General features: G+C 44.3%; 2 protein-coding genes across 2 annotated transcripts in view; both read right to left on the bottom strand.

Moving 5' to 3' along the window:
• Positions 1–697: 697 nt before the first annotated feature.
• Positions 698–9,180, bottom strand: LOC149437937 (uncharacterized). Its single transcript, XM_089660430.1, has 4 exons — positions 9,156–9,180; positions 8,962–9,040; positions 7,174–7,197; positions 698–2,640 (listed from the first exon to the last, which is right to left on the bottom strand). Exons 2-4 carry the CDS (start codon positions 8,999–9,001, stop codon positions 2,246–2,248), a joined length of 459 nt encoding a protein of 152 aa, XP_089516556.1. The 5' UTR covers positions 9,002–9,040; positions 9,156–9,180; the 3' UTR covers positions 698–2,245.
• Positions 9,181–18,063: 8,883 nt separating this feature from the next.
• LOC149437938 (uncharacterized) overlaps positions 18,064–25,391 on the bottom strand; it is a 31,062-nt gene continuing 23,734 nt past the window's right edge. The window contains exon 4 of the mRNA XM_089660439.1: positions 18,064–19,499. Within this exon, the coding sequence (XP_089516565.1) occupies positions 19,327–19,499 (173 nt within the window). The 3' untranslated portion in view covers positions 18,064–19,326. The remainder of the gene's footprint in view (positions 19,500–25,391) is intronic.

The raw sequence follows: 25,391 nt of genomic DNA on the forward strand, positions 1-25,391 counted from the left end.
GATTGAATGTATTTTTAAAGACATACGGTATATTTGAAAATGTATTATTTAAAAATATTTTTCATATGTTTTGTAGTAAAAACACTTTTCAACATACAGTATATATATATATATATTTACATATTTATTGAACTATATTTTGAAATATATAAAAAACGCATTTCAACATGCAGTATATATATATATTGAATACCGCCAAAATTGTAGTATTTCAAATATATGTTAAAAAAAAAATCTGAAGAATATATTACTAAAGTATACTTTTAAAATTATTTTTCATATATTTTGCAATATATAAAAAAACGCATTTCAACATGCAGTATATATATATATATTTATTGAAATATATTGAATTATATTGAATACGGCCAAAATTGTAGTATTTCAAATATATGTTGAAGAAAAAATCTGAAGAATATATTAAAAAAAAATATACTTTTAAAAATATTTTACATATTTTTGCAATATATATAAAAAAAAAAGCATTTCAACATGCAGTATATATATATATATATATATTTATTGAAATATATTTTGAAATATATTGAAAATGGCCAAAATTGTAGCATTTCAAATATATGTCAATATATTTGGGAAGAATTTTTTTAAAATATACTTTTCTTCCATGTGGGAGCACACATAGAGCTGGCCAAACACTGAACGAATTTCCTCTGGTTCCCGGTGAATGGGTCGAAAATAATGTAGCCAATGAAAAAATTTTTTATTAATTTTAAATTAAAGTTTTAATGAAAGATTTTATTATGTTGATGATGTGGGGAGGGGGGGAGGGGTGCAAGACAGAACCAGAGAAGGCATGATATAAGCAGATCAGGGGCGGACTGACCATTTGGAAACTCGGGCACTGCCCGAGGGCCCAGGGTCAGTAGGGGGCCCCATGAGAAGCTCCTGGTACCTTTTTCATAGGCTTTTTTGAGTTTGGGCAAGGACACAGGGGCCCCATGATCCCCTATTGCCCGGGGGCCCCATGAGTTGTCAGTCCGCCCCTGAAGCAGATTAACCCTTCCATCACTCTACTAAAAAAAGGTGTATTCGTTTTTCTGTTTTCTTCATGCGAGGGAGACTTTTCTTCACTTCCTGTTCCCGGAGACGACTTCCTTTATGCCGGCCATACATGGGTCGAATTTCGTCTGCAAATCTGACCAAAGAATAATCGGCCGATTTTCACTCTGTTAGTGGGGTCAGTGGCACTGGCCTATTTTTCGTGGTTCCTCCCCTTTTCGGTGATCAGACAATGTTGGAAAATTTGTGAAAAACCACCGATTTTCGACTCAATGATGGTCAAATCGTACGATCGTTTTTCTGAAAAGAATATGTGTAACCTGGAAGGAACGGAAGTTTTCGCCTGTTATATGGGGTGAACTTTATGACTCGGTCAGCCGATTTTCGAAATCATTGACGGCGCCGTCGGATTACCGAGCGAACGACGTTTGCGATTTTCGGACGAAAAATCATTCGGAATTCGAACCATTTATGGCCTGCATTAGTATGTAAGCAGCTTGACTTGGTGGGGCATGTTGGAAAATTCGTGAAAAACGACCGATTTTCGTCTCAATGATGGTCAAATTGTACGATCGTTTTTCCCAAAAAGAATATGCACATGAGCCATGACCTGGAAGGAACAGAAGCTTCGCCTTTTATATGGGGGGAACTTTATGACTTGGTTTTCGAAATCAATGATGACGCCATCGGATTACCGAGCGAACAACGTTTCCAATTTTCGGACGCAAAATCGTTCGTAATTCGAACCATGTATGGCCTGCATTAGAGACACAGAAAATGTTAAAGTAGAACTCTTACTAAGGCCGGCCATACACGGGTCGAAATTCGACCGATTTTTCATACGAAAATCAGACCTAAGAAATCGACCGATTTTCGCTCTGTTAGTGGGTCAATGGCACCGGACGAATTTTGAAGTTCCTCCCATTATCGGTGATTGGGCATGTTGGAAAAATTCCTGAAAAACAACTGATTTTAGACTCAATGATGGTGAAATCGTACGATGGTTTTTCCAGAAAGAATATGCGCGTGAGCCGTGACCTGGAAGGAACAGAAGTTTTGCCTGTTATATGGGGTGAACTTTATGACTTGGTTTTCGAAATCAATGATGGCGCCATCGGATTACCGAGCGAACGACGTTTTTGATTTTTGGACAAAAAATCGCTCGCAATCCGAACCATGTATGGCCTGCATTAGAGATGAATTTGTCGATAATCACATGACTGGTCTAGGGTTTATGTGGGGGCGTGCACTCACTGGAGTTCACACACTTGTACCCCTGGTTCTGATCCATGATGTATCCATCGTTACAGAGACACTTCGGGGTTTTTGGGACGTTGCAGGTTTCGGCGACCTTGGGGCTTCCACAGGTGGGAAGGCAGGAGGGTGCGAAGGCATCGAAGTGCATGTTGACGTCACAGCATTCATATGGAGGAACACAGATCACGTCAAAGCCGTGGGATTCGATCTGGGGGAGTAACCCGCCATTACACTTGCAGCCAACATGTTTATTAAATTCATCAAGACAATCTATAAATGCGTAGGGAGGTAGCAGATGTTCGCATCGCATGTCACAACTTCCGACCTTTCCTAAGTGGCTGTGTTTTGGACATATACCTATACCTGTTTATTAAAAAAAAAAGAAAAGAAAAAGAAAGAAAAATGTTACTTTTGTTTATAATTATGTATTTAACCCCTCACCTACCGGGCACTTATACCCCCCTCATGCCTGCCAGGCACTTATACCCCCCTCATGCCCACCAGGCACTTATACCCCCTCCTGCCTACCAGGCACTTATACCCCCTCCTGCCCACCGGGCACTTATACCCCCTTCCTGCCCACCGGGCACTTATACCCCCTTCCTGCCCACCAGACACTTCTACCCCCTCCTGCCTACCAGGCACTTATACCCCCTCCTGCCTACCAGGCACTTATACCCCCTCCTGCCTACCGGGCACTTATACCCCCTCCTGCCCACCGGGCACTTATACCCCCTTCCTGCCCACCAGACACTTCTACCCCCTTCCTGCCCACCAGACACTTCTACCCCCTTCCTGCCTACAGGGCACTTTTACCCCCTTCCTGCCTACATGGCACTTTTACCCCCATCCTGCCTACAGGGCACTTCTACCCCCTTCCTGCCTACAGGGCACTTCTACCCCCTTCCTGCCTACAGGGCACTTCTACCCCCTTCCTGCCTACAGGGCACTTCTACCCCCTTCCTGCCTACCGGGCACTTCTACCCCCTTCCTGCCTACCGGGCACTTCTACCCTCTTCCTGCCTACCGGGCACTTCTACCCTCTTCCTGCCTACAGGGCACTTCTACCCCCTTCCCGCCTACCGGGCACCTCTACCCCCTTCCCGCCTACCGAGCACCTCTACCCCATTCCCGCCTACAGGACACTTCTACCCCCTTCCCGCCCACCGGGCACTTCTACCCCCTTCCTGCCCACCGGGCACTTCTACCCCCTTCCTGCCTACAGGACACTTCTACCCCCTTCCTGCCCAGGCCAATTTCCAGCTTTCAGGGCTGTCACACTTTGAATGACAATTGCGCGGTCATGCAACCCTGTACCCATATGAAATTTTTATCATTTTTTGGTGACAGATAGAGCTTTATTTTGGTGGCATTTAATTACCTCAGGGTTTTTTATTTTTTCTTACACAACCCAAAAACCACTGAAAATTTTTTTTTAGTTTTTGTTATAAAATTTTGTAAATAAGGTATTTTTCTCCTTCACTGATGTGCGCTAATGAGGCTGCGGTGATGGGCCCTGATAGGCTGCACTGATGGACACTGATAGGTAGCACTGATGAGGAGGTACTGGTAGGTGGCACTGATGGGCATTAACAGGCATCAGTGATGGGCACTGAAAGGCAGCACTCATATATGGCACTGATAAGCGGCACTGATGCACACTGATAGGCGACACTGACTGGCACTGATAATCGGCACTGATTGGCAGCACTGATAGGTGGCACTGAAAGGCACCTAATACGGACACTGACAGGTGACACTGCTGGGGCTACACAGATCATCAGGGCACACTGATCATCAGTGCCCTGATGATCAGTGTACATGTCCCCCCTGAGGAATGCCGATTACCAGCTCTCCTCTCCTCTGTCAGCGTGACAGCTCGTGAGGAGAGAAATGCCGATAACCGTCATTTCCCTGTTTACATGCGATCAGCTGTGATTGGACACAGCTGATCACATGACCGAGCCGACATCTTCAGCTCTTTCCATGGATCGGTGATCCGCTGTGTCCGAGGGACACAACGCACCACCGCTCGCCGCGCTGCACGCTCCTGGAGCCACACATGCGCGGTTAGAATGGGAACACGTATGATGTCCTCCCAGAACGAGAGAACCGCCTTGCGCCCGTCATTGGACTATATGGCGGGCGGGAGGCGGTTAAAGAGAACTGCCACTTTGTTTGTTTTAAGCCCGGGTTCACACACATGCGGTGCGGTCTATCGCATGTGATTCACACAGAAACCGCGCCACTTTCCCTGCAAATCACATGCGATTTGTGTGCGGTGCGACCGGAGCCGTACATTTTGTATGACTCTAATCGCACCAAAAACACGCAGGACCCTTTTTTGGGTCTGCACTAGAATCAGATCGCACGGGTATTCACATCTATGCGTGGGTTCACATACATGCAATGTGGTCTATTGCATGTGATTCGCAAAGGAACCGCACCGCATTCCCTGCACATCACATGCGATTTGTGTGCGGTGCGATCGGAGCCGTACATTTTGTATGACTATTCGCACCAAATATGCGCAGGACCCTTTTTTTGGGTTCTGCGTTTTGCGGAGCGCTTTCGGGGTGTTGTTAACTTAACGTACGCACCCGCAGCGGTTGGCATGAGCGGGGTGCGATTCTGATGTGGTGGGCATGAGCGGGGTGCGATTCTGATGTGGTGCGGAATTCGCACTGAAAATGCTGCCAATTCTGCACCGCATCAGTGTGAGCCTGGGGTCCAAGAAGTGAATAAATAATTAGAAAACCTCCATATGCAAATAAATAGAAAATCGAATATGATAACATACTATAACCCCCGCTTCACATACAGTGAAGGAAATGCGTATTTGATCCCCACTCACACAGAAATGATCGGTCTACAAATCGAATGTTCGGTGTAACACTGAGAGACAGAATACAACAACAAATTCAGCAGAAATGCGTCTAACAAATGATGACAGATCTGCATGTTCATGAGGGAAAGAAGGATTTGATCCCCTATCATTCAGCAGGATTTCTGGCTCCCAGGTGTCTCTCATACAGGTAACAAGCTGAGATTAGAAGCAGTCTCTTAAAGGGAGTGCTGCTAATCTCATTTTGTTACCTATATAAAAGACACCTGTCCACAGGAGCAATCAAACCATCAGATTCCAAACTCTCCACCATGGCAAAGACCAAAGAGCTGTCCAAGGATGTCAGGGACAAGATGGTAGACCTACACAAGGCTGGACTGGGCTACCAAACTATGGCCAAGAAGCTTGGTGAGAAGGTGACAACAGTTGGTGCAATCATTCACAAATGGAAGAAACACAAAACAAGTGTCAGTCTCCCTAGGTCTGGTGCACCATGCAAGATCTCACCTCGTGGAGTGTCAATGATCATGAGAACAGTGAGGAATCATCCCAGAACTACACGTGAGGATCTTGTCAATCATCTCCAGTCACCAAGAAAACAATTGGTAACACACTACGCCGGCACTGACCTATAGTGACTTTTTTTTTTTTTACTTTTTTTCTGACCTCCGAAACGGATTAATTGGTTTTCAGTGCATTCCTATGGGAAATCACGTTTCGGTTTACGAATTTTTTTCGCAATACGAGACGTCCCAGAGAACGCATTCAATTTGTAAACCGAGGTACACCTGTATATAGTTAGGTTGATAAAAGACACCTGTTCATCTAGTTCAACCTTCCTATATGCTTCTCTATGCAATGCAACCAGATCATGGCTGGTGGGAGGGGCTGGCAGAGGGCTGTACATGGCTTTCTGAAAATATCCCAGCACCCTGCCTCAGTTCTGCCCTTAAGAGCCCTCAGTGGGCTGGTTCTTGGGAGGAGTTATGTAAATATCAAAACGCCTTCATAGATTTGTGTCAGTCTGGAGGAGTGGGTGTTCCTAGGCAGACTTCATTTGCATGTTGACCACCCTAGGTAACACCCACATGTGACTCTGAGCCTCCATGATTGGAAGAACTGAAAACCAATGAATGAAAAGGGGTGGGCCAGGGACAGCCAGGATGGGAAAGGGATAGGCTAGATCCAGGGGCAGACTGATCATTTGGAAACATGGGCACTGCCCGAGGGCCCGGGGTCAGTAGGGGGCCCCATGAGATGTCCCTGGTACCTTTATCATAGGCTTTTTTGAGTTTGGGCAAGGACACAGGGGCCCCATGATCCCCTATTGAGGGCCCGGGGTCAGTAGGGGGCCCCATGAGATGTCCCTGGTACCTTTTCATAGGATTTTTTGAGTTTGGGCAAGGACACAGGGGCCCCATGATCCCCTATTGAGGGCCTGGGGTCAGTTGGGGGCCCCATGAGATGTCCCTGGTACCTTTTTCATAGGCTTTTTTGAGTTTGGGCAAGGACACAGGGGCCCCATGATCCCCTATTGCCTGGGGTCCCCATGAGTTGTCAGTCCACCCCTGGCTAGATCAGAGGTGGGCAACTGCGCCCCTCCAACTGTTGCAGTACCAGGGGCATCTGACAACTCAATAGGGGATCATGGGGCCCCTGTGTCCTTGCCCAAACTCAAAAAAGCCTATGAAAAAGGTACCAGGAGCATCTCATGGGGCCCCCTACTGACCCCGGGCCCTCGGGCAGTGCCCGAGTTTTCCAAATGGTCAGTCCGCCCCTGTGCAGAACTACAAGTCCCATCATGCCTCATGCTTGTAACTGTCAGTTTTGCAGTGCCTCTTGGGACATGTAGTCCTATAACATCTGGAGGGCGGCAGTTGCCCATCCCTGGGCTAGATGATGCCAGATGTCCATCTAGCTTTAGCTTTTTAGCCATGTGACTAATTTTCAAATGTAATTGGACTCAACTGAAAATACCTGTCACACAACTGTCACTTTTTTTTTTTTAATTAATGATCTGTATCTTTTGTGAACAGTAACATTTCACTCACCTGTAATAGTCTGAATTTGGAAGGCTGTAAGAAAAATAGAAACAAATTAATAGCTGAAGCCGCCGTAAGACGTTCTATTGCAGAATAAAGTGAATCGACCATCTAACTTTTTTTAGATATACGTGTAAAAGTGGCCATCTTCAAGATTTTTTTTATTTATTTTTTATAATAATGCTTTATTTATAGTTTTATTTATTCAGCAAATTATATATAAAAAGTGACAATTATAAACATCAAAATATTTTCATATAAAGCACAGGAAAAAAGATTATACAACAAAACAAAAAACAAAGAAAAATAAAATAAAAAGTTCACTGGTCACGTGTGACTAGTTTGATATTATGTTGTATCTCTGGGACAGAAAGTAACAAAACAAAACAAAGAAAAATGACATAAAAATTAAATGGCCACATGTGTGACTAGCTTGGTGTTATGTTGTATCTCAGACAGTAACTAAACAAAACAAAAAACAAAGAAAAATAAAATAAAAAATTTACTGGCCACGTGTGTGACTAGCTTGATATTATGTTGTATCTCAGACAGACAGTAACAGAACAAAACAAAACAAAAAACAAAGAAAAATTAAATAAAAAGTTCAATGACCACCTGTGTGACTAGTTTGATATTATGTTGTATCTCTGGGACAGAAAGTAACAAAACAAAACAAAACACACAAAAAAAGAAAAATTATATAAAAAGTTAACTAAAAAACAAAACAAAGAAAAATTAAATAATAAGTTCACTGGCCACAGGAAGGACTAGCTTGATAACAAAACAAAAAACACAAAGCAAAGAGAAATTAAATTAAACGATCAATGGCCATGTTCTGTTGTGTCTCTGGGACAGAAAGTAATAAAACAAACAAGACAAGAAAATAACAAAAAACAAAGAAAAATTAAAACAAAACTTCAATGGCCACGTGTCTGACCAGATTGATATTCTGTTGTGTCTCTGGGATAGAAAGTAACAAAACAAAAAAACAAAAAATACGAAACAAAGAAAAATGAAATTAAACGATCAATGGCCACGTTCTGTTGTGTCTCTGGGATAGAAAGTAACAAAACAAACAAAACAAAGAAAAAGTAAATAAAAATTTCAATGGCCACGTGTCTGACCAGTTTGATATTCTGCTGTGTCTCTGGGATAGAAAGTAACAAAACAAAAAAAAAAAATACAAAACAAAGAAACTTAAATTAAGCGATCAATGGCCATGTTCTGTTGTGTCTCTGGGACATAAAGTAACAAAACAAACAAAACAAGAAAAAAAACAAAGAAAAATGAAATCAAAAGTTCAATGGCCACGTGTCTGACCAGTTTGATATTCTGTTGTGTCTCTGGGAAAGAAAGTAACAAAACAAAAAACCCAAACCAAAGAAAAATGAAAGTAAACGATCAATGGCCATGTTCTGTTGTCTCTCTGGGATAGAAAGTAACAAACAAACAAAACAAGAAAAAAAACAAAAAACAAAGAAAAAATGAAATCAAAAGTTCAATGGCCACGTGCCTGACCAGCTTTATATTCTGTTGTGTCTCTGTGATAGAAAGTAACAAAACAAACAACAACAACAAAAAAAATGAAATTAAAAGTCCAGTGGCCATGCGTATCACCAGTTTGATAATCTGTTGTGTCTCTGGGGCAGGAAGTAAAAGAAAATCTCAATAATAAATCCTCTGCATTCCAAAAATACAAAAAAGGCTTTAGATATAATACATTAATGAGGAGGCGCCGGGTCCTGGTCCCCATCTGGAGTTGAACTACGGATTTCTGAAAAACAGCTAAAAACGTACCTGCCACCACAAAGACAACTGCAAAGCTGAAGGACGCCATGTTCAATGGAAACGTCCAATCTGGTCGCCAATAAGTCACCTAAAATGGAATAAAACAGACGAGGAGATGGTCAATGGAAGGTGAAGTCAAAGCCCCATCCCAGCCCCAGCTAGCCTGAAATATGGGCCATCACAGGTATTGGGTGCCGTGTTACCTGGTTGGGGTGCAGGTGTGGAGTGCTTTCCTGTCCCAGATACTGCTGTATGCAATTTATAGTTTGTAAGTTCTCCCAAAACCACACCCAGGTAATAGATTTCCATTTTCCTTCTTCCTTGTAATGTTGTGAAACCAACACTGTCCTAAAATTAGCAACCTCAGATGTCCTAATTACACTGATCAACATTTCACACGGGCGTTCCATTTTTTGTGTTTTGTTTTACAGCCTTTAAGGGTGTAAAAGCAATCAGTGTAAAAAAAAAAAAATCTTCATCACCCTCAAGTAGTACAGTGTCACTATAGTGACACTGTACTGCTAGGGTGACAGTATGTTAAAGAAAGTAAAAAAAAAACGTAAATAATAAAACAAAATAAAAAAAAGTTAAAAAAATGTTTAAAAATTATAATTTGTGGCTATAAACTAATTTGGGTTATTTATTTTTTTTACTAAAAAGATAACAGAATAAATTTTGGCCAAGATTTATGATGAAATACTATTTATTTGCAAAATTTTATACTTTTTTTTCAAAATTTTTGGACATTTCATTTAAATCCCAGCAGTGAATAAATACCACCAAAATAAAGCTTTATTTGTCTCAAAAAAATGCTAAAAAATTCATACGGGTACAGTGTTGCATGACCGCGCAATTGTCATTGAAAGTGTGATAGCGCTGAAAGCTGAATATTGGCCTGGACTGGAAGGGGGTGAAAGTGTCTGGACTAGAAGTGGTTAATGGAAGAAAAATAGGGTTTTCTTCCGTTCAATAAAATGTATGTTTACGGATACAGACAGGGGCGTATTTACCACAAAGCAAACAAGGTACTTGCCTAGGGTGGCAGCTTTCAGGGGGGGCAGCACCTCACCCCAGAAGAAGGGATGAAAGAAGGGACACGCTTTGCAATGGGAACCAGGTGGGATCCAAGAGAGCCTGCAGGCTGCTTGATGGTCTATGTAGAGCCTGACTCTCGTTCCTAGGGAGCTGTGCAGATGAGTGTCTTCTTCTCTATCGCGGGGGGGGGGGGGTAGTAGAAGGCTCCTCCGGGCAGGGGTGTTGTTGGTCAATGTCAGCATTGTCAGGTTCTCTCCACGGGAGGGGGAAGGGGGGGGGTGTTGGTCGATGTTTGTGGGGGCAGATGATTTTTGTGTTGCCTAGGCCAGCACAAAATCTAAATACACCACTGGGTACAGACATTGACGGATGTAAACGGATGATCATCCATTACATCCGCTAGTCCATAGAAATACATGGATGTCCGTTTTTCATCCGTAAATGGACAGATGAAAAATGGACATACGGAACGCCCGTGTAAAAGAGGCCTTACTAACACTGGAGCACTCAGAATCTGGTGCAGCTGTGCATGCCCATCTCTCCCACTCTACTCTTGCCCTTCTACCCATCTCTGCTCCTGTCCTCCAACATTCTAACACTCTGTTCCTGTCCCCTACTGCCATCTCTGCTCCTGTCTCCCCAAACTTATCTCTCCCAATCTACTCCTGCCCTCCCAACTATCTCTGCTCATGTCCTCCCATTCTAATCTCTTCTGACTCTGCTCCTACCCTTCTATCTATCTGTGTCCTGTCCTTCTGCGCTCATCTCTCCCACTCTACTCCTGCCCTTCTACCCATCTCTGCTCCTGTCCTTACACACTCATCTCTCCCATTTACTCCTGTCCTCCTACACCCATCTCTGCTCCTGTCCACCCATTCTAATCTCTTCTGAATCTGCTCCTACCCTTCTATCTATCTGTGCTCCTGTCCTCCTGCGCTCATCTCTCCCACTCTACTCTTCCCCTTCTACCCATCTCTGCTACTGTCCACCCATGCCCATCTCTCCCACTCTAGACCTGCACTTCTATCCATCTCTGCTCCTGTCCTTCCACACTCATCTCTTTCTTTTACTCCTGTCCTCCTACACCCATCTCTGCTCCTGTCCACCCATGCCCATCTCTCCCACTCTACTCTTGCCCTTCTACCCATCTCTGCTCCTGTCCTCCCACATTGTAACACTCTGTTCCTGTCCCCTACTGTCACCTCTGCTCCTGTCTCCCCAAACTTATCTCTCCCAATCTACTCCTGCCCTCCCAACTGTCTCTGCTCATGTCCTCCCATTCTAATCACTTCTGACTCTGCCCCTACCCTCCTATCTATCTGTGTCCTGTCCTTTTGCGCTCATCTCTCCCACTCTACTCTTGCCCTTCTACCCATCTCTGCTCCTGTCCTTCCACACTCATCTCTTCCTTTTTACTCCTGTCCTCCTACACCCATCTCTGCTCCTGTCAACCACTGCCCATCTCTCCCACTCTACTCCTGCCCTTATACCCATCTCTGCTCCTGTCCTCTCACATTTTAACACTCCCCTACTGTCATCTCTGTTCCTATCTCCCCAAACTTATCTCTCCCAATCTGCTCCTTTCCTCCCAACTATCTCTGCTCCTTTATTCCCACGCTAATCTCTTCTGACTCCACTCTTACCCTCCTACCTATCTCTGCTCCTGTTCTCTTGTGCTCATCTCTCCCACTCTACTCCTGCCCTTCTACCCATCTCTGTTCCTGTCCTTCCACACTCATCTCTCCCATTTTACTCCTGCCCTTCTACCCATCTCTGTTCCTGCCCTTCCACACTCATCTCTCCCACTCCACTCTTGCCCTTCTAAACCCATCTCTGCTCCTGTCCACATATGCCCATCTGCTTCTACCCTCCTAACTATCCCAACTCCTGTCCTTCCACATTCATCTCTCCCACTCTGTACTGCTCTCCTAACCATATTTGCTCCTTTCCACCCATGTGTCTTGGTCGGGGGTCAGCCTCAGAGACCAAAAGCTATCACAGCAAAGGGAATCCCACCGACCAGCAGGTTAGGTGTACAAACAGGTTACCCTGGTGGATGAATTGTGTTTACCCAAGGTCCAGGGTCTAAGTACTAACTGGCAATCACCAGAGCTCCTGATGGAGAAGATGAGTTTTGCTGCTTGTTAGTACCAGGTCCTCAGGATTGCCCCACCAGGAGGAGAGCAAGCCAGGGTCCAGTACCAGATATAGCAAGTAGGGATCAAACAGAAGCATAGTCAGTAAACAAGGCAAAGGTCAGTAACTAGGGATCAAGCAGAAGCATAGTCGAAGAACAAAGCAAAAGGTCAGTAACTAAGGATCAAGCTGAAGCATAGTTGAGGAACAAGCCAAAGGTCGGTAACTAGAAATCAAGCAGAAGCATAGTGGAGAAACAAGCCAAAGGTCGGTAACTAGGGATCAAGCAGAAGCATAGTTGAGGAACAAGCCAAAGGTCGGTAACTAGAGATCAAGCAGAAGCATAGTCGAGAAACAAGCCAAAGGTCGGTAACTAGGGATCAAGCTGAAGCATAGTTGAGGAACAAGCCAATGGTCGGAAACTAGGGATCAAGCAGAAGCATAGTCGAGAAACAAGCCAAAGGTCGGTAACTAGGGATCAAGCAGAAGCATAGTTGAGGAACAAGCCAAAGGTCGGTAACTAGAGATCAAGCAGAAGCATAGTCGAGAAACAAGCCAAAGGTCGGTAACTAGGGATCAAGCTGAAGCATAGTTGAGGAACAAGCCAATGGTCGGAAACTAGGGATCAAGCAGAAGCATAGTCGAGAAACAAGCCAAAGGTCGGTAACTAGGGATCAAGCAGAAGCATAGTTGAGGAACAAGCCAATGGTCGGTAACTAGGGATCAAGCTGAAGCATAGTTGAGAAACAAGCCAAAGGTCGGTAACTAGGGATCAAGCTGAAGCATAGTCGAGAAACAAGCCAAAGGTCGGTAACTAGGGATCAAGCAGAAGCATAGTTGAGGAACAAGCCAATGGTCGGCAACTAGGGATCAAGCTGAAGCATAGTTGAGAAACAAGCCAAAGGTCGGTAACTAGGGATCAAGCTGAAGCATAGTCGAGAAACAAGCCAAAGGGCAGTAACTAGGGATCAAGCAGAAGCATGGCCATGGAACAAGCTAAAGGTTGGTAACGAGTGGTAGGGAAGATACAGATGGCAGCAGGAGTAACAAGAGTGAAATACTGGCTGGAGAGAGCACAATAACAGGAAGTGCAAAGGTATGGCTTTAATAAGAAGTTCATGGGAGGAGCAAAAGGTTCAAAGTTCAAGAAAAAAAAGGTTCAAGGCAGGATCATTCATGGAATTTTCCACGGAGCTGTCCAGTATTTCAGGTGGCTCAGCAAGAAGAGACACCACCTGATATAACAGAGTTTGCAGGTTCAGACCTGGGTCCTGACACCATGGTTGTCTCTTCCACTTTGCTTCTGTTCTCCCATTCTGCCCTCCTATGCTGATCTCTTCCACTCAGATCCACTCTGCCCTTCCATGCTTATCTCCTCCTTATCTTCCCACTCATTCCATGTTTATTTTTGCCACTCTACTTTGGCCTCCTATTCTCATCTCTGCCCCTTGGTACCCACTGCCCGTGCATAAGAGATACCATTGCACCTGCTCAGAAGCCACCAGAAGAAGATGATCAGGTAAGTAAGCTTTATACTCACGGCTTTTTCACTTTTAACATTTTAACTCTGTCTTGGAAAGCATCCAAAGCCCTCCAAAACAATCTTATTGGTTGCCTGGAGTCGTTTTATGGTGAGAACCAAGCTGTATCAACCAGTTAGCTTTCATGTTGTACAGATAGGCCTTTAGAAATCTGAAGTTTTGTTAGCACTTCACACACTTTAATTATAAATGTTGTTCAGAATTAACCTGGAGCATTTATAGAAAATCAGTAGGAGGCATCGCCCTACTTGATGTACTTCCTGACCTCGATCATGGTCCGGCTACGTGACCAGAACTAGTTTTCTCTGTTATTATAATATAATTAGATGACATTATTATGTAATATTGTTCTGGGAAGGAACATACATGTAAATGTGTTGCTATAATTACACTCCTTTCTAATGATCCATCACAAAAGCTGTCATAATTATTTATTTTTATCAGAAGCAAACTAGCTTCCGGTGGGATTTCTCAAACACTGGATTCTTAGATGTATTTGTGTGACTTTAAAGCTAAACTATAAAAAGATATAAAATATTAAAATTAAGGATTTCTTTGATGGTCTCTGCTGTTGTCCATACTGGTCTTGTTTAAGGCCACCCATGATGTCGCAGGGCCAGTCCTTAAAAACTAAAAACCCGAGAAGACCCAGATGATTGACAACTTCCATAGTCAACAGACAGTGTCTATGTGACCAGGAAAAGACATGGGCACTGCAAAAAGGAACCAGAAAGACCTGAATGATGGAAAACTTCCAAAAGCAATAGTGCCCATGTTACCGAGAGAGACCTTGGCACTGCAACAAGGATCCTGAGAAAACACAGATGGTGGACAACTTTGGCAGCCTATAGGTAATGCCCATGAAACCAGGAAGAGACATAGGCAGTGCCAGAGGACCCTGAGGAGACCCAGATGATGGACAACTTTTATAGCCAATAGGCAATGCACATGTTACCAGGAAGGAAAATTGGCACTGAAAGATAGACTCTGAGAAGATCAAGATGATGGACAACTTCCATAGCCAATAGGAAGTTCCCATGTTACCAGGAAGGAACATTGGCACTGAAAGATAGACCCTGAGAAGACCCCGATGATAGACAACCTCAGCAACCCATAGACAATGTGCTGTTACCAGGAAAAGACATAGGCAGTACAAAAAAGGCCCTGGGAAGACCAGATGATGGAAAACTTTTACAGCCAATAGGCAGTGCGCATGTTACCAGGGACATAGGTACTGAAAGATGAACTCTGAGAAGATCCAGATGATGGACAACTTCCATAGCCAATCGACAGTGCCCATGTTACCAGGGAGAGACATTGGCACTGCAAAAAAGATCCTGAGAAGACCCAGATGATAGACAACCTCAGAAGCCCATAGGCAGTGCAAAAAAGGCCCTGGGAAAACCAGATGATGGAAAACATATACAGCCAATAGGCAGTGCGCATGTTACAAGGGACATAGGTACTGAAAGATGGACTTTGAGAAGATCCAGATGATGGACAACCTCCATAGCCAATAGGCAGTGCCCATATTACCAGGGACATAGGTACTGCAAGATGAACTCTGAGAAGATCCAGATGATGGACAACTTCCATAGCCAATAGACAGTGCCCATGTTACCAGGGAGAGACATTGGCACTGCAAAAAAGATCCTGAGAAGACCTAGATGATAGACAACCTCAGCAGCCCATAGGCAATGCAAAAAAGGCCCTGGGAAAACCAGATGATGGAAAATGTATACAGCCAATAGGCAGTGCGCATGTTACCAGGGACATAGGTACTGAAGGATGGAACCTGAGAAGATCCAGATGATGGACAACTTCCATAGCCAATAGGCAGTGCCCATGTTACCAGGGACATAGGTACTGAAAGATGAACTCTGAGAAGATCCAGATGATGGACAACTTCCATAGCCAATAGACAGTGCCCATGTTACCAGGGAGAGACATTGGCACTGCAAAAAAGATCCTGAGAAGACCCAGATGATAGACAACCTTAGCAGCCCATAGGCAATGCAAAAAAGGCCCTGGGAAAACCAGATGATGGAAAATGTATACAGCCAATAGGCAGTGCGCATGTTACCAGGGAGATAGGTACTGAAAGATGGACTTTGAGAAGATCCAGATGATGGACAACTTCCATAGCCAATAGACAGTGCCCATGTTACCAGGGAGAGACATTGGCACTGCAAAAAAGATCCTGAGAAGACCCAGATGATAGACAACCTTAGCAGCCCATAGGCAATGCAAAAAAGGCCCTGGGAAAACCAGATGATGGAAAATGTATACAGCCAATAGGCAGTGCTCATGTTACCAGGGACATAGGTACTGAAAGATGGACTTTGAGAAGATCCAAATGATGGACAACTTCCATAGCTAATAGGCAGTGCCCATGTTACCAGGAAAAGACATAGGCAGTGCAAAAAGGACCCTGAGAAGACCAGATGATAGAAATCTTATACATCCAAGAGGCAGTGCACATGTTACCAGGAAAGGACATAGGTACTGAAAGATGGACCCTGAGAAGACCCAGATGATGGACAACTTATATGGCCAATAGGCAGTGCCCATGTTACCAGGAAGGGACATAGGTACTGAAAAATGGACCCTGAGAAGACCCAGATGATGGACAACTTATATGGCCAATAGGCAGTGCCCCCGTTACCAGGAAGAAACATGGGCACTGCAAAAAGGACCCTGAGAAGACCCAGATGATGAATAACTTATAAAGTCAATAGGCAGTGCTCATGTTACCAGAAAAAGATATAGGCAATGCGCGTGTAACCAATTTTTTTTTTATTACAAAGATTTGATTGGCTAGGGGCATGTAGAGTGGGAGGTGTCCTTGTTTATACTACCCAGAGATGAGCTTTAGATCCTTCCTCCTCTTTTCCCTGAGCTATTATACCTTTGATTTTTCCTGTTTTACTTTTTAAATATTTACATTTAATTATTCTTCCGTTTCTTTCATTGCACTGGTTTGTTTTCGTAGCGATTCATTCAATAAAAAAAAAAGAAAAGACAAATTTTTAAAAGCTTTTATTTAATTTGCCGCACTTTGTATCAGAAACAAAATTTCAATATCAATTTAAACAGGGCAACACACAAAACCTACGTGCTTTATCTACAGTTCATCAGATTTTAGCCCTTTCGCTGCTGGAGCCATTCTTACATTTTATTTTGGAACACGTTTAAAAACACATATTGGCCTCAGGAATAAAACCCCCAAAAGCAGAGACCTTGGAGAATAAAATGGTGGAGGTTCCGATTTTTTACGTCCCAGAATACTAACACAACGGTTTATCAAACCCATATTTTGCTAAAGCTAATTTTAGTAGTTAATATTACCCAAAATTTTGGTAAAATTTTAAAAGATAAGGTTGCGTCTAGTAAATAGATACCAAACATGTCAAACCTTCAAACAGCAACAAAAAAGGTACCCCAAATTGTTCATAGGCGGCGATTTAAAAGCCCTCGCGGGTCATCAGTCTAAAAATAACAGCAAATGATGGTCTAGATTAGAATGATTGCCCTCCCTCTGGCATGCATGGAGATACCTGCTATGTGTAGTTCAATTGTCGGTTCATATACAGACATATTCGATGTGTGCGTTTACCCTTGCATGTACACGGGGAGGGGGGGGGGTTTAAACTTGGACCAAATCCAGCCCACCAGTCCATTTCATTTGGCCCTCCCACCTCTCCTGCAGCTGCGGCAACCCCCTCGGCTCCTCTTTGGTCTCAGTAGTCAGCAGCAGAGTAGAAACAGAGTTCTTCTGCCAGATCCTGCGATGCTCCATGCATCCATGGAGAGGCTTGTCACTGCCCCCCTGTCTCAGCAGTCAGCAGAAGAAGGGTTCTTCTTACAGATTGTGTGCCTCTCTGTGCAGCTGCAGCACCCCCCCATCCCTGCCTCCCTTGGTCTCAGCATCCAGCAGACTCTGACAGCTGACACCATTCCTCCTCTGGTCCTCCTCCAGACCCTGCACTTTCTGTTTCCCAGCTCCACCCCCAGATACTTCCTGGCAGCAGCACAAGGTAAGGGGGGTGGGTGTGCACTGTAATGTAAGGGAAGGTGGGGGACTCTTGACTTCTGATCGTGGTGGTGGGGGAGGGTCAGGGGTGTATTTACCACAAGGCATTTGCCTAGCGGCATTTTTTTAGGGGGGCAGCACCGCTCCCTGGAAGAAGGGACAGAAGAAGGGACACGCGTGCCATGAGGACCAGGGGACCAGGTGGGATCCGAGAGGCTGCAGGATGCGTGACGGTGTATGCAGAGCCTTACTCTCATTCCAGGGGATGTCTGGAGCTGCGAAGGTGAGAGTCTTTCTCTCTCTCGCTGGGGGGGGGGGGGGGGGTTGCTGGTGTATGGATGGTGGTTGCAGTGGAAGGTTCTCTCGGGTGGGGGGGTCGAGGGGGGGGGGGGGGGGTGGTGGTGGTTGGAGTCAGGCTCTCTTCGGGGGTGGGTTGTGGGAGCGGCCGATTTTTGTGTTGCCTAGGGCAGCACAAAACCTAAATACACCACTGCTCAGCAGTTGGCAGAAGAGGGGCTCTTCTTACAGATTCTGTGCCTCTCTGTGCAGCCACATCACCCCCTCATCTCCACCTCCCCTAGTCCCAGCATCCAGCAGACTCTGACAGCTGACACCATCCCTCCTCTAGTCCTCCTCCAGACCCTGCACTTTCTGTTTCCCAGTTGTCAGAAGAGGGGCTCTTCTTACAGATTCTGTGCCTCTCTGTGCAGCCGCATCACCCCCTCATCTCCACCTCCCCTGCTCTCAGCATCCAGCAGACTCTGACAGCTGACACCATCCCTCCTCTGGTCCTCCTCCAGACCCTGCACTTTCTGTTTCCCTGTTCCGCCCCCACCTACTTCCCAGCAGCAGCACATGGTAAGGGGGGTGCACTGTAATGTAAGGGAAGGTGGGGGACTCTGATGGTGGTGGGGGCGGGGGGTGCTCTTGATATCTAGTCTTATCGGTACAACTGGCCCTTTGAGGGCAACCATAATACCGATGAGGCTCGCAATGTAATTGACTTTGACACCAGGGGTGGACTGGCCATTTGTAAACTCAGGCACTGCCCGAGGGCCCGGGCCAGTAGGAGGCCCCATGAGATGCCCCTGGTACCTTTTTCATAGGCTTTTTTGAGTTTGGGCAAAGACACAGGGGCCCCATGATCTCCTACTGCTCGGGAGCCCCATGAATTCTCAGTCCGCCCCTGTTTGACACCCATGTATAGACAATGTAACCATTCTAGAGAATGCCGGAGGGATTTAGCAAATAAACGCGGATCCTGTAATAGCAATGGTTCCATTTTGTTCTTCTAATTCCCTTCAATGTTCTCCAGAATTGTTACATTGTATCTCTTCTTACTACATTTCATTCATTTTCTATGATCCACAGCTCCTTCTAGTGGCTATAATGCGGTATTTTCCTGATTTCCTCTATGTTTCTTATGAATGAACCTACCTTTGCTATAGAGTGTAACATTCAACTAGAAGGGAAAATCGCTTAAGAACGTTCGATTTAGCCACATTCTCACAACAGCTGGTTAGTTCGCACAGAACAAATGTACATGCAGTTTCGTAGGACGAATAGCTTGGCGGGTTTTTTTTTATACACCCCTCTCTGTCAGTTTATATATTCATTTGTTTTGAGGTTTCATTGTGTCACTTTTCGTTTTATTACGTTTTTATACCAAACATCTGATTCTTCTCTCCTCCTCCTCCTCCTCCTCCTCACACTGAACCCCAGGATGATGATTAGCAGTATTAGCAGTGAGTTTGCTAAGAGCAAGGTATAGAGGAGTACAGGCTGTGACGTCTGCGGGTGACCTGTGTAAAATCAGGAAAAAAAAATATTATTAGAGAACAGGGGTGGACTGACAACTTATGGGGCCCCCAGGCAGTAGGGGATCATAGGGTCCCTGTGTTCTCGCCCACACTCAAACCACACCCAAAAAAGCCTATGAAAGGTACCAGGGACATCTCATGGGGCCCCCTACTGACCCCAGGCCCTCGGGCAATGCCCGAGTGCTCGATTGGTTAGTCCGCCCCTGTTAGAGAACAAGCCCAAAATTGTCTATTGCAGCCATACTGCAAGCTGGGAAAATGCTTCATCTCCGGTGACCAGACTTTTCATTGCAGCAGAAAAGCAACACAGCAAAGGTCACCTCCTTCCCCCGGCTTGTGGTTGGACAGTGAAAGAGCAGCAGCAGCCTGATTAGGTAATTTCTCTGCATTCTCCTCCTATCAGCTTGTTCCTGGTGTTATAAGACCTCCTGATTTGCCCAAAATGCCCCACTCCTCTGAATCTGATATCTGATGTTAATGGAATTTAGATTTGAAAGGATAAGGGTTCTTTAAAACAATTGCAAAAGATTTAGGTCACTTTTGGGCACCCCAAGGAGAGTACTAAGATGGCTGGTATAATGATCTGGGGTCAACAGTGGGTGTGGCTGAATTGTGTTAACAGTGGGAACCCAATTTTAGTCTTGCCTAGGGCAGCACAAAACCAAAATACACAACTTCCCTCCACTCTGATGTGAATCTCTGTTACAGGCAGCTGATGAGGGACCTGGGGCACCCTAGAGGAGCTGCAGGGCATGTATCTGGGTGTTCGGTGCTATCTATCTATCTATCTATCTATCTATCTATCTATCTATCTATCTATTATCTATCTATCTATCTATCTATCTATCTATCTATTATCTATCTATCTATCTATCTATCTATCTATCTATCTATCTATCTATTATCTATCTATCTATCTATCTATCTATCTATCCATCCATCCATCTATCTATCTATCTATCTATCTATCTATCTATCTATCTATCTATTATCTATCTATCTATCTATCTATCTATCTATCTATCTATCTATTATCTATCTACAGTAGGGATCGAAAGTTTGGGCACCCCAGCTAAAAATTTGTATTAATGTGCATAAAGAAGCCAAGGAAAGATGGAAAAATCTCCAAAAGGCATCAAATTACAGATTAGACATTCTTATAATATGTCAACAAAAGTTAGATTTTATTTCCATCATTTATACTTTCAAAATAACAGAAAACCAAAAAATGGCGTCTGCAAAAGTTTGGGCCCCCTGCAGAATTTATAGCATGCACTGCCCCCTTTGCCAAGCTGAGACCTGCCAGTGTCATGGATTGTTCTCAATCATCATCTGGGAAGACCAGGTGATGTCAATCTCAAAGGTTTTAAATGCCCAGACTCATCTGACCTTGCCCCAACAATCAGCACCATGGGTTCTTCTAAGCAGTTGTCTAGAAAACTGAAACTGAAAATAGTTGACGCTCACAAAGCTGGAGAAGGCTATAAGAAGATAGCAAAGCGTTTTCAGATGTCAGTATCCTCTGTTCGGAATGTAATTAAGAAATGGCAGTCATCAGGAACAGTGGAAGTTAAAGCAAGATCTGGAAGACCAAGAAAAATATCAGACAGAAAAGCTCGCAGGATTGTGAGAAAAACAATTCAAAACCCACGTTTGACTGCACGATCCCTCCAGAAAGATCTGGCAGACACTGGAGTTGTGGTCACTATTCCACTATAAAGAGATACTTGTACAAATATGGTCTTCATGGAAGAGTCATCAGAAGAAAACCTCTTCTACGTCCTCACCACAAAAATCATCGTTTGAACTTTGCAAGTGAACATATAGACAAGCCTGATGCATTTTGGAAACAAGTACTGTGGACCGATGAGGTTAAAATTGAACTTTTTGGCCGGAATGAGCAAAGGTACGTTTGGAGAAGAAGGGGCACAAAATTTAATGAAAAGAACCTCTGTCCAACTGTTAAGCATGGGGTTGGATCAATCATGCTTTGGGGTTGTGTTGCAGCCAGTGGCACAGGGAACATCTCACCAGTAGAAGGAAAAATGGATTCAATAAAATTTCAGCAAATTTTGGATGGTAACTTGATGCCATCTGTGAAAAAGCTGAAGTTAAAGAGAGGATGGCTTCTACAAATGGATAATGATCCTAAACACACCTCGAAATCCACGGGGGATTACATCAAGAGGCGTAAACTGAAGGTTTTGCCATGGCCTTCACAATCTCCTGACCTCAACATAATTGAAAATCTATGGATAGACATTAAAAGAGCCGTGCGTGACAGACAGCCCAGAAATCTCAAAGAACTGGAAGACTTTTGTAAGGAAGAATGGGCAAAGATACCTCAAACAAGAATTGAAAGACTCTTGGCTGGGTACAAAAAGCGTTTACAAGCTGTGATACTTGCCAAAGGGGGCAGTACAAGATATTAACTCTGCAGGGGGCCCAAACTTTTGCAGACGCCATTTTTTTGTTTTCTGTTATTTTGAAAGTGTAAATGATGGAAATAAAATCTAACTTTTGTTGACATATTATAAGAATGTCTAATCTGTAATTTGATGCCTTTTGGAGATTTTTCCATCTTTCCTTGGCTTCTTTCTGCACATTAATACAAATTTTTAGCTGGGGTGCCCAAACTTTCGATCCCCACTGTATCTATCTATCTATCTATCTATCTATCTATCTATCTATCTATCTATCTATCTATCTGTGACATAAATGTACAGATTTGAGTAGATAATAAGATGTGACCTGTAGAAAATATGCCAATGTAAATCTAGTTCATTCCTTGTCATTAAAGAAATATTCAGTCATAGGTACTCAGAGACAGATGGTCATCAATTAGCATCTGAAAAGAGACAGAGCTTCCTCAGGCTGGAAGTGGCACCTGGGTGCTAATAAGGTTTGTCACCTTCTGGGGAAGCTGGGAAGGAAAGGGCTGGAGACAGGTTGGCTTCATGATAGCGGGAGACCAGAGCTTTGAAGTATATCAGGGGATCAAAGGAAATGTTTCATCTGTCATAAAAGCTAAATTATTAGTTGCAGAGATGTTTTAGAGATGAACATACTTCCTTCTGATGGGGCACTCTGTGGGTTACATCGGCATATAAAAACCGTATTTGTGACTTAGGTAGAATGCCAGAAAAATGCAGGAAATGGTTAGGTGGCGCTGGATTGCGACAGCCGAACAGTGATTGGTACTGTCGTGATCGGACTGATGCGCTGGTGTCGGAAATCCAATCCCCGACTTGGTAATTCAAGTCGGTCTTGGTCCAATTGACTTTGGGCAGGTCGGCACCCAGAACATCCTGTGGGCGGGCACAGGAACACCCCCCAGGGTCAATTGGTCAAGAACTAAAGTCCCGCCTATGTCCATATCCCCATAAATTGAGGATTCTGACATTGCGGCATTGTGATTCGTATGGAGCCAGTTTGATTTGACTGACGGATTGCTGACTCTCCCTGACTTGCTCCAGTGGCAGGATAGATCTTGATAAAAATTTTATCTCTGTTTTTTATTCCCTTTTATTTTATAGTGAATAGTCATTTGTGTGTCTTCTTGTATGTTTTGTATTTTCTGTAACTTTTTATACTTTGTACATATTTTATGCACTGCACACTTTCAGGATATTAAATCTTAAAATTAATAAGTCACTTCTGTGTATTTAAGCTCGGGCTCATATCTCCGGAGAGATTAGATTGGAGAGATTAGATTGTATTGTATTTTAGTGTCTTTATATGCACGGTCAAGCTCATTGCCAATCTGTATGCAATTGCACTGCGTGTTGGCAGATTGCGTGCAGATTGTAAAAGGTAACAGATCTGCCAGACGGAGATCTGTGTGTATGTGGTGTCCCAGCAGACCGTTCTGCGGATAAACTGCTGGGTGGTGGCAGGTAGAGATGAGCGAATCGAAGTAGCCGAAGTGGAATTCGAGTCGTATCCGAAAAATAGCCTACTTCGGACGCGCGAATCGAAATTTTTCCGAAAATGGCGGCGGACATGTGCGGCGACGGAGCGGGGATGTCTGGGAAGGCGCGCTGACCCATAATGCATTCCTCAATGACATGTGATCGCATCAGCCAATCAGCAGCCAGCCAGCCAGCACTGTGTAATGGTCGAGCTATAAATAGCGGCCATTTTGGAATTCTTCATTTGCCTGCAGTCATTGAACAGAGGCAGACCGCTCTGTATTAGGGACAGAGTTAGGGCCACAGAAACGATACTTGGGGACAGAGAAACGTTACTTAGGGACAGAGAACCATTACTCAGGGACACAGAATTGTTAGTGAGGGCCACAGAATCGTTACTTAGGGACAAAGAAACGCTAGTTAGGGCCACAGAATTCTTACTCAGGGACAGACAGAATTGTTACTGAGTGCCAGAGAATTGTTACTTAGGGCCACAGAAACTTTAGTTAGGGCCACAGAATTGTTACTCAGGGACAGACACAGAATTGTTACTGAGGGCCACAGAACTGTTACTTAGGGCCACAGAAACTTTAGTTAGGGCCACAGAATTGTTACTCAGGGACAGACACAGAATTGTTACTGAGGGCCACAGAACTGTTACTTAGGGCCACAGAATTGTTACTCGCACAGACACAGAATTGTTACTCAGGGACACAGAATTGTTACTCGCACAGACACAGAATTGTTACACAGGGACACAGAATTGTTACTGAGGGCCACAGAACCGTTACTTAGGGCCACAGAATTGTTACTCAGGGACACAGAATTGTTACTGAGGGCCACAGAACTGTTACTTAGGGCCACAGAATTGTTACTCGCACAGACACAGAATTGTTACTCAGGGACACAGAACTGTTACTGAGGGCCACAGAACTGTTACTTAGGGCCACAGAATTGTTACTCGCACAGACACAGAATTGTTACACAGGGACACAGAATTGTTACTGAGAGCCACAGAACCGTTACTTAGGGCCACAGAATTGTTACTCAGGGACACAGAATTGTTACTGAGGGCCACAGAACTGTTACTTAGGGCCACAGAATTGTTACTCGCACAGACACAGAATTGTTACTCAGGGACACAGAATTGTTACTGAGGGCCACAGAACCGTTACTTAGGGCCACAGAATTGTTACTCGCACAGACACAGAATTGTTACACAGGGACACAGAATTGTTACTGAGGGCCACAGAACCGTTACTTAGGGCCACAGAATGGTTACTCAGGGACACAGAATTGTTACTGAGGGCCACAGAACTGTTACTTAGGGCCACAGAATTGTTACTCGCACAGACACAGAATTGTTACTCAGGGACACAGAACTGTTACTGAGGGCCACAGAACTGTTACTTAGGGCCACAGAATTGTTACTCGCACAGACACAGAATTGTTACACAGGGACACAGAATTGTTACTGAGAGCCACAGAACCGTTACTTAGGGCCACAGAATTGTTACTCAGGGACACAGAATTGTTACTGAGGGCCACAGAACTGTTACTTAGGGCCACAGAATTGTTACTCGCACAGACACAGAATTGTTACTCAGGGACACAGAACTGTTACTGAGGGCCACAGAACTGTTACTTAGGGCCACAGAATTGTTACTCGCACAGACACAGAATTGTTACACAGGGACACAGAATTGTTACTGAGGGCCACAGAACCGTTACTTAGGGCCACAGAATTGTTACTCAGGGACACAGAATTGTTACTGAGGGCCACAGAACCGTTACTTAGGGCCACGTAAACGTTAATCAGGGACAGACACAGAATTGTTACTGAGGTACACAGAATTGTTACTGAGGGCCACAGAACCGTTACTTAGGGCCACGTAAACGTTAATCAGGGACAGACACAGAATTGTTACTGAGGTACACAGAATTGTTACTGAGGGCCACAGAA

The sequence above is a fragment of the Staurois parvus genome, unplaced genomic scaffold (genome assembly GCF_062004578.1).
Source record: "Staurois parvus isolate SC_StPar_1 unplaced genomic scaffold, SC_StPar_1.0 ptg001242l, whole genome shotgun sequence".
NCBI classification, from domain to species: Eukaryota; Metazoa; Chordata; class Amphibia; order Anura; family Ranidae; genus Staurois; species Staurois parvus.